Source organism: Bos grunniens, chromosome 22 (genome assembly GCF_055505025.1).
Source record: "Bos grunniens cultivar Pamir isolate PY7600 chromosome 22, Bosgru_T2T1.0, whole genome shotgun sequence".
Classification (NCBI taxonomy): domain Eukaryota; kingdom Metazoa; phylum Chordata; class Mammalia; order Artiodactyla; family Bovidae; genus Bos; species Bos grunniens.
The window spans coordinates 60583957-60597904 of NC_141186.1; the positions used below are offsets into that span (position 1 = coordinate 60583957).

General features: G+C 54.4%; 1 protein-coding gene across 1 annotated transcript in view; it reads right to left on the reverse strand.

The window, feature by feature from the left end:
- Positions 1 to 3827: 3827 nt before the first annotated feature.
- Positions 3828 to 13948, reverse strand: part of PLXNA1 (plexin A1) — a 101749-nt gene continuing 91628 nt past the window's right edge. Inside the window, exon 32 of the mRNA XM_086368976.1 lies at positions 3828 to 3942. Coding sequence (XP_086225102.1) covers positions 3868 to 3942 — 75 coding nt within the window. The 3' untranslated portion in view covers positions 3828 to 3867. The remainder of the gene's footprint in view (positions 3943 to 13948) is intronic.

Consider the following 13948-nt stretch of genomic DNA (forward strand, 5'->3'; position numbering starts at 1 on the left):
AGAATGAAGAGGACAAGATGAAAGAGAGAAAGACTATCGGGGGAAATAATCACAACATTATGTGTCCAGGGAAAGGGTTAATGGCCGTAACATATAAATAACCAAGGAAATATTACCATACAAATAGAAAAGTGAGCGAAGAATAGGAACAATTTTCAATAGAATAAATACAAATAGTAAAAGGCATTTGAAACTCTGCTCAGCCCCATTAGTATTCAAGTACATGCAAATTAAAACAACCAGCTATCATTTTCACCTACAAAGTCGGCACTTGATTATTACTGTTACGTTCAGTGTTACAGGCATGTGGGAGCGTAGGCGCTGACGCCCTCTTGGTGGGAAAGTGGCGCGGCTTGTAGACGGCGATTCCACCGGCCGTTCCACACCTACCGCGCGCACCTGCTGACCCACCCACTCTTCTTGTAGAAACTCGCCCTGCAAAATAATTTGCTACAAGCCTCTTTATTGCGGCGCTCTGCTGAATGGCAAATAAGGAGTCTAAATATCAACTAATAAGCGCTCACCGGCGACAGAAAATCACGTGTTTTCACACAATGGCGTTCTGTGCAGCCATCGATAACGGTATCCTAAGAAAAGGTATAGCAGTGTGGAAACCGCGCAAAAGACAAGAGGTAAAACAGTACATTCCCCAAAGCCCACTTTTGGAAGGAAAGTAAGAAAGGCTGGATGCTACAAACACCGATTAGCCACCTGCGGAGGTTGTAGGTGAGCTGTGTTCTTCCTACCTGTGGTTATTTCCATTTAAAAATTCCCCTACAATAAATATACACTAATTGTGCAATAAAAATAAATGTTTTCAGGAGGAACGGGGACTGAGTACATTATCACACCATCGCACAGTCACGCCGTGGCCGGGAAAGTCTGTGCGGCAGAATTACATTCGTTGACATGAAAAGGTGGTCGTCATACATCGTTAAACGGAAACAGCATGTCACACACCTGTGTGCACACCACCGTCTCCTTTTGTTCAAAACAGAAATATGTCTATTTGTATTCATGGAATTACGCTACGAAACACTAGGAATGGTGTCTCCGGAGGGGGACGGGCCATCTTCTTGTTTTCACTGTGCATTTCTGCATTCCCCACATTTTCTGCAGCTGTAGTGCTGTAATTTCATAATTAGAAATTACATTAATTTTTAAGAAAATAGCTACATCCTTGCATCCCATAATTCTAAGCCTTTTTGTTCATAATAGGGAGGAAATCACCCCTCCCCGCTTGAGTTTCCTTCAACCAGCCGTCCTCACTCAGGAAGACTGTGTCCCCAGAGCTGGCGAGGCCTGGGCCCGGGAGGGCACCGGCATTCAGCGGGTGGAGGCCAGGGACACCCCACAATGTGCGAGACGCCCCCAGAGAACAATCGGCCCCCAAGAGTCAGTGCTGAGCCTGAGGCTCAAGCCCCATTTCCTCTTTTACAGCGTAAAGGACCAAACGTCCCCCGAAGTCCTGAGTCTCTGCAGGGGGCCACTCTCAGAAAATCCCGACCCACGTGGAAAGCTGGTAATCCTGCAGCCTTCTCAGACTCGCCCCCACCCCCGCCCCAGGCTCCTCCCCGCTCGCTGCAGCTCTCTACCTAAAGACCCCCTTTCTCTTCCCCCTGCATCTCAGCCTCTGACCCTGCGCCACACAGACACGGGTCTGGGAGGCGGAGAGACGCCTGAGGGCAGGCAATGCCTAATAAAGCCTCAGAACATACACAACCTGCTGAACAGGAGGAAGCAAAGCTCTGCGGGCTGTGTGGAGTGACTTCAGACATGACTTCAGATGGTGCACAGAACCTGTGTGTGTGTGTCGGGGCTGTGGTGCTGGGAAACAGCTTCAGGTGAGCGCACACGGGGGCTGGAGGAGGCTGGCGTGGAGGGGAGAGCAGGCAAGCAGACAGACGGGGCGACTCCTGCCCCACAACAAGCTGGCTGAAGGGGACGCTGTACCCCCAGCGCCTGGCATCATCTGGCCGGACCCCGGGCTTGTCCGCAGCATACACGGGGCTCTGCGGGCAGCGGGGTGTAGCCTTAATTCTCAACGAGAGCCAGCACCCTCTCATGAGGATGGGGGTGTGCGGGGGGTTGTTCCAGGGGCTTCAAGAAGAGCAGCCTGGCCTTTTCACACAGGGAGCAGAAGCAGCTTTCAGGCAAGGGCCTGGCCCCTCCTCGGGGTCCCCCTTTGCAGCCAGCACCCTGCTTTCGTGCCTCTTCACACAGGGAGCAGAAGCAGCTTTCAGGCAAGGGCCTGGCCCCTCCTCGGGTCCCCCTTTGCAGCCAGCACCCTGCTTTCGTGCAGCAGGTCCGTCGTGCTGCTTGTTGGCTCGAGGCTGTAGTTCTGCGGCCCCACGGTCAAACCTGGAGCTAGTCTGGGCTCCGGCAGCCCTGGGGCCCACAAGGAGAAGGGACTGCTTCAGGGAGCTCCTACTAGCCCTGCACGGGGTTAGGTTGGGCTTGTTTTATACCCTACACCTCTCCACGCCAAGGAGGTCAGCCCCCACCGTCCCGTACCTGGCCACACCTGCACAGAGCAGCTCTTTGACTCCTCAACGCAGCTTTAACTGAGATTTTAAAACCCTGCAAACCTCCCTGAGCCATTGGAAGCCACCAGCCGACTCGATTGAGGAATTCTTGCACCAACACCCCCCACATGGCCAGTCACTACAATGACATAGTCTCCCAGAACTGGGGCCTTACCCCGGAACCACACTCATCATCGGAATGACCCCATGGTGCAGGTGCTGCTGTGGGGACAGCCTCTGTCACCTCCAACAGAGTGAGAGCCCCAAGAGAGCAGACTCCCTGCCTGGCACTTCTGCCCTAAAGTGGTACCAGGTACGCAGTAGGCGCTCAGTGAGAACCCACCCTGAGCTGGGCCATGTGGGCTCACTTAACCAGGAAGCCCCGGACCACTCGCTGGTCTCTGCTGCTGCCCAGGGAGCAGCGTGGCCGTCTGGGTCCCCGAAAGGCAGTGAGTTCATTTCCATGTGGAGAGTCCCAGGGGCTTGTGGTTGGCCCGTCCTGAGTCCGAGGCCCTCCAGGAGCCCTCACGGAGGAGGCACGTGGGGTCAAGTCACAGGCCCCCACCTTGGAGGCCAGGGCTCGGGCTGCACATGACCCAATGGGCTGTGACGGGTCAGGCCCCGAGGCAGAGTTCCTGTTAGGTGAGGAGGAGGGGAGAGGCAGGCCTGGGCATGCACAAACACACGCACACGCGCTTGTACACGTGTTGCGTGCACACAAACACAAGAAAGAAAGAGCTGGAAACAGTGTCTTGGTTGATTAGGGAACTATTAGAAAACTACATCATCATCTTTAAAAGGATGTTTAAAAAACAGATCCACGGAGATGCAGAAAGATCTCAGAAGCATATTGTCAACTGAAAAAAATCAAATAATAATAGAACAGGATCCCGTTTATTTTTTAAACTACAATTATATATGCATATGTATGTGCATTTTAAAAAAGGTCAGGACAGAAACAGATCATTTAGAAACGATTCTGTCAGGGACGGGAGTACGGAACGGCAGGGGGAGGGTTAAGGGACTTTGGTTGTGACTCTGAACCTTCTCCGCTGCTTGGTCTGGCGCAGCGAGCTGCCCGCAGGTCTCCTGTTTAGGGCTGAGGGAGGTCTCCAGGCTTGGGGCTGCTTGAGTGGCCCCTCTGTGTGGCCCCTGCCCCCCACATTCATGCCTCTGCCCCCCCCACCCCGCTCCTCCTGCTCCCCCACATTCACGCCTCTGCCCACCCCCCCTCCCCGCTCCCGCCCTCCCACATTCACACCTCTGCCCCCCGGCTCCGGCCCCCTTAACCTGCTTCTGTCAGCCAGGATCAGCCCTCACGGGGACAGGGTGCTTCCCGCTGTCAGCACGCTGATGCACAGAGGTCTGGGCTCCCTCTTCTTCGGCTGAAAGCCAACAGCTGGCCCTTTTCCTGGCTCTGAAAATGAGCACAATAGAAGACAGTGTTGCCGCTTCTGCCTGGTGTGGCCATGGGGGCACACGCCTGGCACCCAGGACGTGCTGCTGTTACCTGCTTGCTCTGCAGAGGTGTGGCCAGGTAAGGGATGGTGGGGGCTGCCCTCAAGGACCCGGAGTGGAGAGGTGCAGGGGGAAAAGCAAACCCCGCCTAACCCCATGCAGGGTGAGTAAGCAAGGCGGCCAAGAGCTGGTCAGTTCAATTCAGTTCAGCCGCTCAGTCGTGTCCGACTCTTTGTGACCCCATGGACTGCAGCACACCAGGCCTCCCTGTCCATCACCAACTCCTGGAGTTTACCCAAACTCCTGTCCATTGAGTCGGTGATGCCATCCAACCATCTCATCCTCTTTCGTCTCCTTCTCCTCCCGCCTTCAATCTTTCCCAGCATCAGGAACTTTTCAGATGAGTCAGCTCTTAGCATCAGGTGGCCAAAGGATTGGAGTTTCAGCTTCAGCATCAGTCCTTCCAATGAATATTCAGGACTGATCTCCTTTAGGATGGACTGGTTGAATCTCCTTGCTGTCCGAGGGACTCTCAGGTGTCTTCTCCAACACCACAGTTCAAAAGCATCAATTCTTTGGCGCTCAGCCTTCTTCATGGTCCAACTCTCACATCTATACATGACTACTGGAAAAAACATAGCTTTGACTAGATGGACCTTTGTCAGCAGAGTAATGTCTCTGCTTTTTAATATGCTGTCTAGGCCGGCCATAGTTTTTCTTCCAAGGAGCATCTTTTAATTTCATGGCCTCAGTCATCATCTGCAGTGATTTTGGAGCCCAAGAAAATAAAGTCTGTCACTGTTTCCATTGTTTCCTCATCTATTTGCCAAGACGTGATGGGACCGGATGCCATGATCTTAGTTTTTTGAATGTTGAGTTTTAAGCCAGCTTTTTCATTCTCCTCTTTCACTTTCATCAACAGGCTCTTTAATTCCTCTTTACTTTCTATCATAATGGTGGTGTCATCTGCATACCTGAGGTTATTGATATTTCTCCCGGCAATGTTGATTCCAGCTTGTGCTTCATCCAGCCTGGCATTTCACACGATGTACTCTGCATATAAGATAAACAAGCAGGGTGACAATATGCAGCCTTGACGTACTCCTTTCTGGATTTGAAACCAGTCCATTGTTCCATGTCCAGCTCTAATTGTTGCTTCTTGACCTGCATACAGACTTCTCAGGAGGCAGGTGAGGTGGTCTGGTATTCCCATCTCTTTCAGAATTAAAGAGATGGCCATGGAGGGCCTAATTCCCCCTAATGGGAGGCAGGGGCTCTGGGCAGCCACCAGGGGTTTGAGCCACCGGGGCTCAGAGGTGTGTTTTCAGAGATCCCGGGGGGTCTGAGGGGACACGCTGGAAGCAGAGGCACAGTGAGATGCAGTGTGTCCCCCCGGCCCACCCCACCCCCGCCACGGAGCCCTGTCCCCAGGCAGGAAGCCTCTCCCGGCGCCCGGGTGCCATCTTCCCCTGACGTGTGTCCTTACCCACACACTGCACCCTGGCCCCCTCCCTTCCCTTCTGAAAACACAGGACCATCCAGGAGGCGCCTGAGGAGCAGACCCCTGTGGTTTCACCTGCCCAGCACCCTGCCCCTCCTCGTGGCGCCTACCCAAATTTCCTCTTCAAGCCCTTCCCCTCCGCCAGCCCGGGGATGGGGTGAGGTGTGGTGCACCAACCCCCGGCTCCTCTGTCCTCTTTGTAGGGGAGAAGCCCTCGTCCTGAGAGCCTAAAGTGGCCAAGGGCCGGCTGAGCCTGACCCAGGAGAGGACGCACGGAGCGAGCTGGGGAGGAGGTGAGGGTGGGCACATCCCGAGTGGCAGAGCACCTCCGATGCCTGGGCCTGGCGCAGCGTACCTCGGCCTCTGAGTAACTCAGACCGACCGGCGTGAAAGCACTCCCCCGAAGCGGCCGCGGCTTCCCGCTGCCCGCCAGCCCTGCGCCCCACTGGTCGTGTTCCAAAGTGCGGCTTGGGACCAGGCTCCTCAACCTTGGAATTCCAGGGTGCCCTGCAGCCCCGGATCAGTCACAGGAAGGGGACACAGGCTGCGGCCCCCGACGGTGGAAGGAAGCTATGCACGGGATTTCCGTGCAATCCAGGGACTCCAGGTTGTCGGCCACGTGGCACCAAGTTTCAGGGACGGGGTCTCCGCAGAGGAGAGAGGGAGGCGGAAGGGCCTGTCCACTGGCCACTGAGCAAGCACCTCAGAACACACACTCAGCTGGGCCCCTCCACCCCCCGCCCCCCACACCACTGGCTTCCTAGGCCTCCTTGGGCAGAGACCAGAGTCTCATCTCAGCCCTCTGTGGTCAGATGAGCAGAGCTGGGTTCAGATCAGGACTTCCCAAGTCACAAGGCCAGTGGGTGGCGGAAGCAGGGTCCCCCCACTGGCTGCCCCCAGCCCTGTTCTCCCTCTCTCTGCACACATGCCCACTCCCGCCCTGCGTGCCCTTTCCACCCTGCAGACCCAAGGCTGCTGCAGCACCCCTGGCCCCCCAGCACTGATCGCACTTGACCCAAGGGCTCCCTGCTGCTCTCCCAGGTTGGCCAGCCAGCCCCAGGCCTGGGACACGAGCAGCCATGATGGCCAACCCAGCACACAGCGGGCCCGCTGGCTTTTGCTGCACCATCAGCCACCCAAACAAGAGGCTCACACGTAAAGGAGATACTGTGGGGACCACTGTGAGCACCCCCGCCGCCCGTCGGCTGAGGGCACCCCGGGCACGAGGCCCTCCGGGCACAGCCTTGCCCCCATGTGTCTCGCCCCCGCAGGCCAGCCTGGCCTGTCCCTGTGGAAGCTGGGCCGTGCAGGAGCCGCGGTGGACGGCACAGGCTGCCTGAGACCTGGACGGGGAGCCAGAGCCCCGTCATCTCGGTGATGTCCACTGGCCAGGGTGGGTCCAGCGGCCCAGGGGTGGGGAGGGGGCCTGACCAGAGGGGCTGCACCACACGGAAGGGCAAGGGTGTGGGGAGCGGCCAGGGCATCTTCGTGAGCGATCAGCCACAAATTCCCAAAACCCGGTGAACATCAAGGGGGTGCTTCTGCAGAGCCTCTGCACCAGGGCTCTAACGAACCGTCCTCGGCTTCATTACAAACAGAAACCTGAGCGAGGTCCAGCTCCTGCTCGGGGCTGCCAGCTCCAGCCCTCTGCAAGACACAGCTAATGAGTGTTTTTTAGCAAAAAATGAATGAAAACGCTTCCCACTTTAAAGATGCTTGGAGACTTCTGGTACCAGTAACTTGGCAGACAGCAAGCCTTGACAATCCCCTGCTGCAAACACACAGAAAGAGTAGATAAAAATCCGACAAATATTCTTCTGAAGGCAAGCGGAGCTGGTAGGAAACGGGGGCAGGCAGAGGGCCAGGATCTAGACCCGGAGGAAAAATGGATCAGCCACAAGCAAGAGGGGAGCAGCTGGAAACCGCGTCACTGGGGTGGCTTGGGCCGGGCGTGGGGGCGACCTGCTCTCAGGAGAGCGGGGCTCGGATCCCGATGCTGCTGCAGGGGCTGGTGGGAAAGTCACGGCCCCGTGCAGACCCCGGCTGAAATGGAGACCCCTCGGAGGGGAGAGACTGAACTACAGACAGACAACAGGCAGACCACACGCAGAGACAGGACGCGCACCACAGTCTGCAGGAACCAGCCCAGGAGAGCGACCGACTCCTACAGACGTGGGCCCAGGTGTCTGGCCTGCCTCCTGCAGGTCATGCTGGAGGGGAGTCAGATGGCAGCCTGTGAGGCTCCACCCAGACGGCTCAGCAACTGACCGTGTCCAACCCTGGCCCTGTTCCCAGCTGAGCGCCGGCCGGGGAGCCCAAGTACGCGCCTGGCCGCTCTGGGACTCGGGCTCCCGGCTTCTCGTGGGGCTCCCCAACCCCCTGGCCTGCCTCTAAATCCCCCCCCGACCCACAAGCGGTGCTGCCCTCTCCCCCACGACAGAAACCTCTGCGCAAACTGCCTCAGCTTCCTCTCCTTCAGACAGCCTCCGTGATTTCCATGGAAGCAAAACCTCCCCACAGGCTGACCGCTTCTGATAATCATCTCCAAAGAAATGACCCAGATAACACCCTCCAACAGCGTACAGGTGTGCACATTAGACATGACTGTCACCGCATTTATTCTCAATGGCTGAAGAGAAACCATAAGTCATCCTTGCATATGTATGATAGGCATTTTAATATGATTTAATGGCCATTCACAACAAAAATGCTTAATAAAACAGGAACAAAATGGAACTCCTAAGTGTGATACCAAGTATACATGAAAATGTACTAGAGAGTCACAATTAACAATGAACCCTTAGGGCTTCCCTGGTGGCTCAGTCAGTAAAGAATCTGCCTGCAATGCAGGAGACCCAGGTTCGATTCCTGAGCCAGGGAAGATCCCCTGGAGAAGGAAATGGCAACCCACTCTAGTATTCTTTCCTGGAGAATCCCATGGACAGAGGAGCCTGATGGGTTGCATGGGGAACCACAGCCCATGGGGGAGGCAAAGAGTCGGACACAACTGAGTGACTAACACACATTAGGAGCATCACCCACTTAGAGTCAGGAAGGCGACAATGACAACCAGTATCATCACAGCTACTCAACGTTGCATGGAAAGCCTCAGCTTGTGCAGTAAGACAAAAAGAAACGAAATGAATAAGGATTGGAAGGGAAGCAATGAAAATTTTCACTACACACAAATTAAAAGCTCAGCTCTACTGAGAGTCTTGGAGAACCTACAATAAGCTATGAAGGGAAGGACCCGAGATCCAAGCACAGACACAAACCGTGTCGCCAGGCCACAGGAGCCACAGCCGTGGTAGTCAGAACATTTCATTTAGAAAGACACCAAGAACAATAACAATATGTTTGTAAGATCAGAAGGAAATCTAACAAAAGCAGTGCATGGTCTTTCTGGAGAAAATTATATGACTTCATTGACAAATATACAAGAAGACCAAAGTGAATCAGGCAGATATGCCACAAGCTGGGTGAGAAGACTCAGTGTCATAAAAATGACAGTTCTCCTGTACTGATCTATAAATTTAATTTAACCTCAATTAAATCCCAGTAGGGAATTTTATAGAATATGCACACGAATCCTAACATTTATGTGGATGAACAAAGGACTAAGAGCAGCTACGACACTCTGAGCACAGGGGTGTGAACCTTCCAAGAGAAGTTACTAAGATCGACCACGAAGCTTTAGCACCCCAAACCGCAAGATGTCAGCCCAGAAGGAGGAGGCCAAAGGGACAGAACAGGGAACCCAGAAGCAGACTCACAGGAGGAGACAGCCTGCAGACCAGAGGGTAGGGCACAGGAGACAGAAATCCCTGCAGAAAAAAGGGAAATCATCAACTCAAATCACAGAGCACTTTTTAAAAATATAGAATTAAACGGTGAAGAGCAACTATAAGGCTTATAAAAAACAGGAACATATCTTCATGTGTTATGGAATAAGACACAAAATAAACAAACTACAAAAGAAAAGATTGAGAACTTTGAGTAACTAAAATTTACAGCTGCTGTAAGACAAAAGGCACAATAAACAAAATAAAAGAACAAGCGACAAACTGGGAAAGACGTTTGGTATCAAGTATTTGAGGAAAGATTTTGATTCAAAATATGTGAGGAGCTGCTACAAATCAGAAAGAAAACGCCCAACAGCCCAGAGAACAGGCAGAAGACAGGACACAGAGCTCACAGGGAAAAGGCAGAAGATAGAAACACAGCTCACAGAGAACAGGCAGAAGACAGGAACACAGCTCACAGGGAACAGGCAGAAGACAGAAACAAAGCTCACAGGGAACAGGCAGAAGACAGGAATGCTGCTCACAGGGAAAAGGCAGAAGATAGAAACACAGCTCACAGAGAACAGGCAGAAGACAGGAACACAGAGCTCACAGGGAACAGGCAGAAGATAGAAACACAGCTCACAGAGAACAGGCAGAAGACAGGAACACAGAGCTCACAGGGAACAGGCAGAAGATAGAAACACAGCTCACAGGGAACAGGCAGAAGACAGGAACACAGAGCTCACAGGGAAAAGGCAGAAGATAGAAACACAGCTCACAGAGAACAGGCAGAAGACAGACACAGAGATCGCAGGGAACAGGCAGAAGACAGAAACACAGCTCACAGGGAACAGGCAGAAGACAGGAACACAGCTCACAGGGAACAGGCAGAAGACAGGAACACAGAGCTCACAGGGAACAGGCAGAAGACAGGAACACAGAGCTCACAGGGAACAGGCAGAAGACAAGAACACAGCTCACAGGGAACAGGCAGAAGACAGAAACACAGCTCACAGGGAACAGGCAGAAGACAGGAACACAGAGCTCACAGGGAACAGGCAGAAGACAGAAACACAGCTCACAGAGAACAGGCAGAAGATAGACACAGAGATCACAGGGAACAGGCAGAAGACAGAAACACAGCTCACAGGGAACAGGCAGAAGACAGGAACACAGAGCTCACAGGGAAGAGGCAGAAGACAGAAACACAGCTCACAGAGAACAGGCAGAAGACAGGAACACAGAGCTCACAGGGAAAAGGCAGAAGATAGAAACACAGCTCACAGAGAACAGGCAGAAGACAGGAACACAGAGCTCACAGGGAACAGGCAGAAGATAGAAACACAGCTCACAGAGAACAGGCAGAAGACAGGATCACTGAGCTCAAAGGGAACAGGCAGAAGACAGAAACACACAGCTCTCATGGAACAGGTAGAAGACAAAAAAACAGCTCACAGGGAACAGGCAGAAGACAGGCTCACAGGGAACAGACATAAGACAGGAACACAGCTCTCAGGGAACAGGCAGATGACAGAAACACAGAGCTAACAGGGAACAGGCAGAAGACAGGAATGCAGCTCACAGGGAACAGGCAGAAGACAGAAACACAGCTCACAGAGAACAGGCAGAAGACAGGATCACAGAGCTCACAGGGAACAGGCAGAAGACAAGAACACAGCTCACAGGGAACAGGCAGAAGACAGGAACACAGAGCTCAAAGGGAACAGGCAGAAGACAGGAACACAGAGCTCACTGGGAACAGGCAGAAGACAAGAACACAGAGCTCACTGGGAACAGGCAGAAGACAAGAACACAGCTCACAGGGAACAGGCAGAAGACAGGAACACAGAGCTCAAAGGGAACAGGCAGAAGACAGGAACACAGAGCTCACTGGGAACAGGCAGAAGACAAGAACACAGCTCACAGGGAACAGGCAGAAGACAGGAACACAGAGCTCAAAGGGAACAGGCAGAAGATAGAAACACAGCTCACTGGGAACAGGCAGAAGATAGAAACACAGCTCACAGGGAACAGGCAGAAGATAGGAACACAGCTCACAGGGAACAGGCAGAAGACAGGAACACAGAGCTCACAGGGAACAGGCAGAATACAGGAACACAGCTCTCAGAGAACATTAGAAGACAGGCACACAGAGCTCGCAGAGGAGGGAAGGGTGCCGGGAAGCAGGAGAAATGGGGGCGTCAGGGCTAGGAGATGGGCTCTGAAGGGTGTTTGACCTTTCTCGCGTGTGTACAGAGCACCTAGATGGCAAGGCGTTTCCTGCCCCTGGAAGTCTGATTCCCAGACAAATCCACGTTCCACACCAACCCTGACCAGACGTGAGAACAGACCACCGCATCCCTGCGCTTCAGTGTCCGTGAATCAGAACCACAGATCTGCGGTGCACACATAAGTACAGAAGGGGCCTCAGGATCCTCTCAGATCAGGTGGGGTGACTGATTCCACACCCCAAATGTAGACCTCTGAGTGTGAGACTGGAGTGTCTCTGCGTGAAAGGATGGGACAGACGGTGCTACGACCTTAGCAAACCTTTGAACTATGACCCCAGTACCCAACCTCCAGTACTTGGAACTGCCGAGTTCCAGTCGAAACTGCTATGGTTTCTGGGAAAGTCTCAGACTTTGGGAGGTGGGGTCATCTGTCCTGAGCAGTCCGAGGGTGACCTGCCTGAGAATGGCACTCTGTTGGAGTAACATGGGGATTCAGCTCCCTGACGTTCCAGAGCCCTCCTCCGTGGAAGCAGGCCGCACTGCAGGCTCGCGCACAAAGCCCGCCTTGGGTCCAGGCCTGGCCTCCCACCCCATCCAGTTAGGTGACTGGTATGCAGCCTCTGCCGATGGTGCCAGACAGCATAGCCCTCCTCTGCTGCAGACCAAGCATCAGCATGGCAGCCCTTCTGTGACGTGAGTTGGGGGGCCCTCCGGGGCCCCTCCCCTACAGCCCAGCCGCTCTGCCCCTCACACCTGTAACCAGGCGACACTCAGCACTCACCATCGAAGCTTCCTTTACCACAGAGAAAGCTGAGGGGCAGCTCAGACGCCCCCAGCGGTAGCCGAGCACGGCTGCAGTCTGTGCTCTCCACAGAATGGGGTGCAGCACTGCAGGGTCAAAGCAGACACACACTTAGAACAGAGGGCGGGAGACCTGTGAGATGGAATATACATTATTTAGCGAGACACGAACCCATGCAGGCAGGGAACAAGGATGTGCCGGGAAAAGAGAAGCGCAGAACTCAGGGCAGTGGTTTCTGCTGAGGCTGGGGCAGGAGGGTGGGGGAGAGACTGGGGGCTTGTGGTGAGGCCCGCTGCTTTAAATCACACACACATATACACATGCACGCACACGCACACGTGTGCACACTCCCTCATGTGTGCGCACACGTGCACACACACGTGCATGCACACACTGCACACGTGCACACACACGAGCACACACATGTGTGCACACACGGTAGCACACAGGCAGAATGCTGACAAAGCGTGTGTTATCCACCAGGGTTCATCATTTTACTTTCAATATGTTTTGTGTGCTTGCCACATTTACGATCTAAAACATTAAGTCCACTGTGAGTGTGCATGGGACCCGGGGGCTGAAGTGTCAGGACACTGGGATGAGATATCCGAGAGAGGACGCCTGCACCTCGTGTGCTGGCAGGTCCAGGACTGAGCGCGTCCTCCTCCCAAGGGCACTGCAGTGTCACTGGATGAAAGGCACCTGGGGGCCGTACGCCGAAGCAGCCCATCAACACTGGGCGTTCCTAGCTGCAGGACTTCTCAGAGCCTTCAACAAGCCAACATAGAAGTGACTCTCCAAGAACTGGACCCACTTCTGCAGAACAGTGTGGAAAACACCAGTCCACCAACAAGGGTGTTTGCACATCTGCTACACACGCAGCCTCCCGTTTGCTGGATTCCTGCATCAAAGCCCACGGCGGTCAGGTTTCTGTCTGGCCGCTTCACATCACTGACCTCACCCCTGCTGAGACATGACCTGCAGACTGGGCTCCCTGACAGCATGAGGCAGTGTATTCAGACCCACAGCCCTACGTGGAGGCTTCAGGGGATGAGAGTCCTTATGCTGGACGCCTGCCAGGCCTCTGGAGGCTGACTGATGCCCAGGCCCCAGACCCCACTCAGAGTGGGCTAACCCCACCCAGGCAGGCCCACAGAGCTCACCTAACTCCATGTGGGGACACAACCCCCGTCCAGGTCAGCCCCCAGACCCCCAGAATCAGGTGGTCAGAAGAGCAGCCCGTGTGCGCCTTTCCTGGACACACCCAGGTCTGGACAGATGTCACTGAGCCGGCTGCGTGGCTGCGGGAGAGATTTGGTCTTCCCTGGCGGACTGACGTCCTCGGGGAATTAAGTGCAAGATGCGCTTAATAAAGCCATTATCCTGCCACCCAGCTGTGCCAGATGGGAAGATGACAGTCAGAGGAGGGGGATTACACCGGGAGGCCTCCAGAGCAGATAGAGACTCAGCCACTTAATTGCCAGACTGCAGACTCGCCAAAGCCCCACACAGAACGGGGCCTGGGCCTGCAGAAGGGGGGCTGCAGAGCATAGGACTCATCAAATGGGGCGGGGATAGAAAATGAGGAACCCGGCAGGTCCCCCTGACACTCCCTGCCCAACACAGATCGATCCTGGTTCTGACAT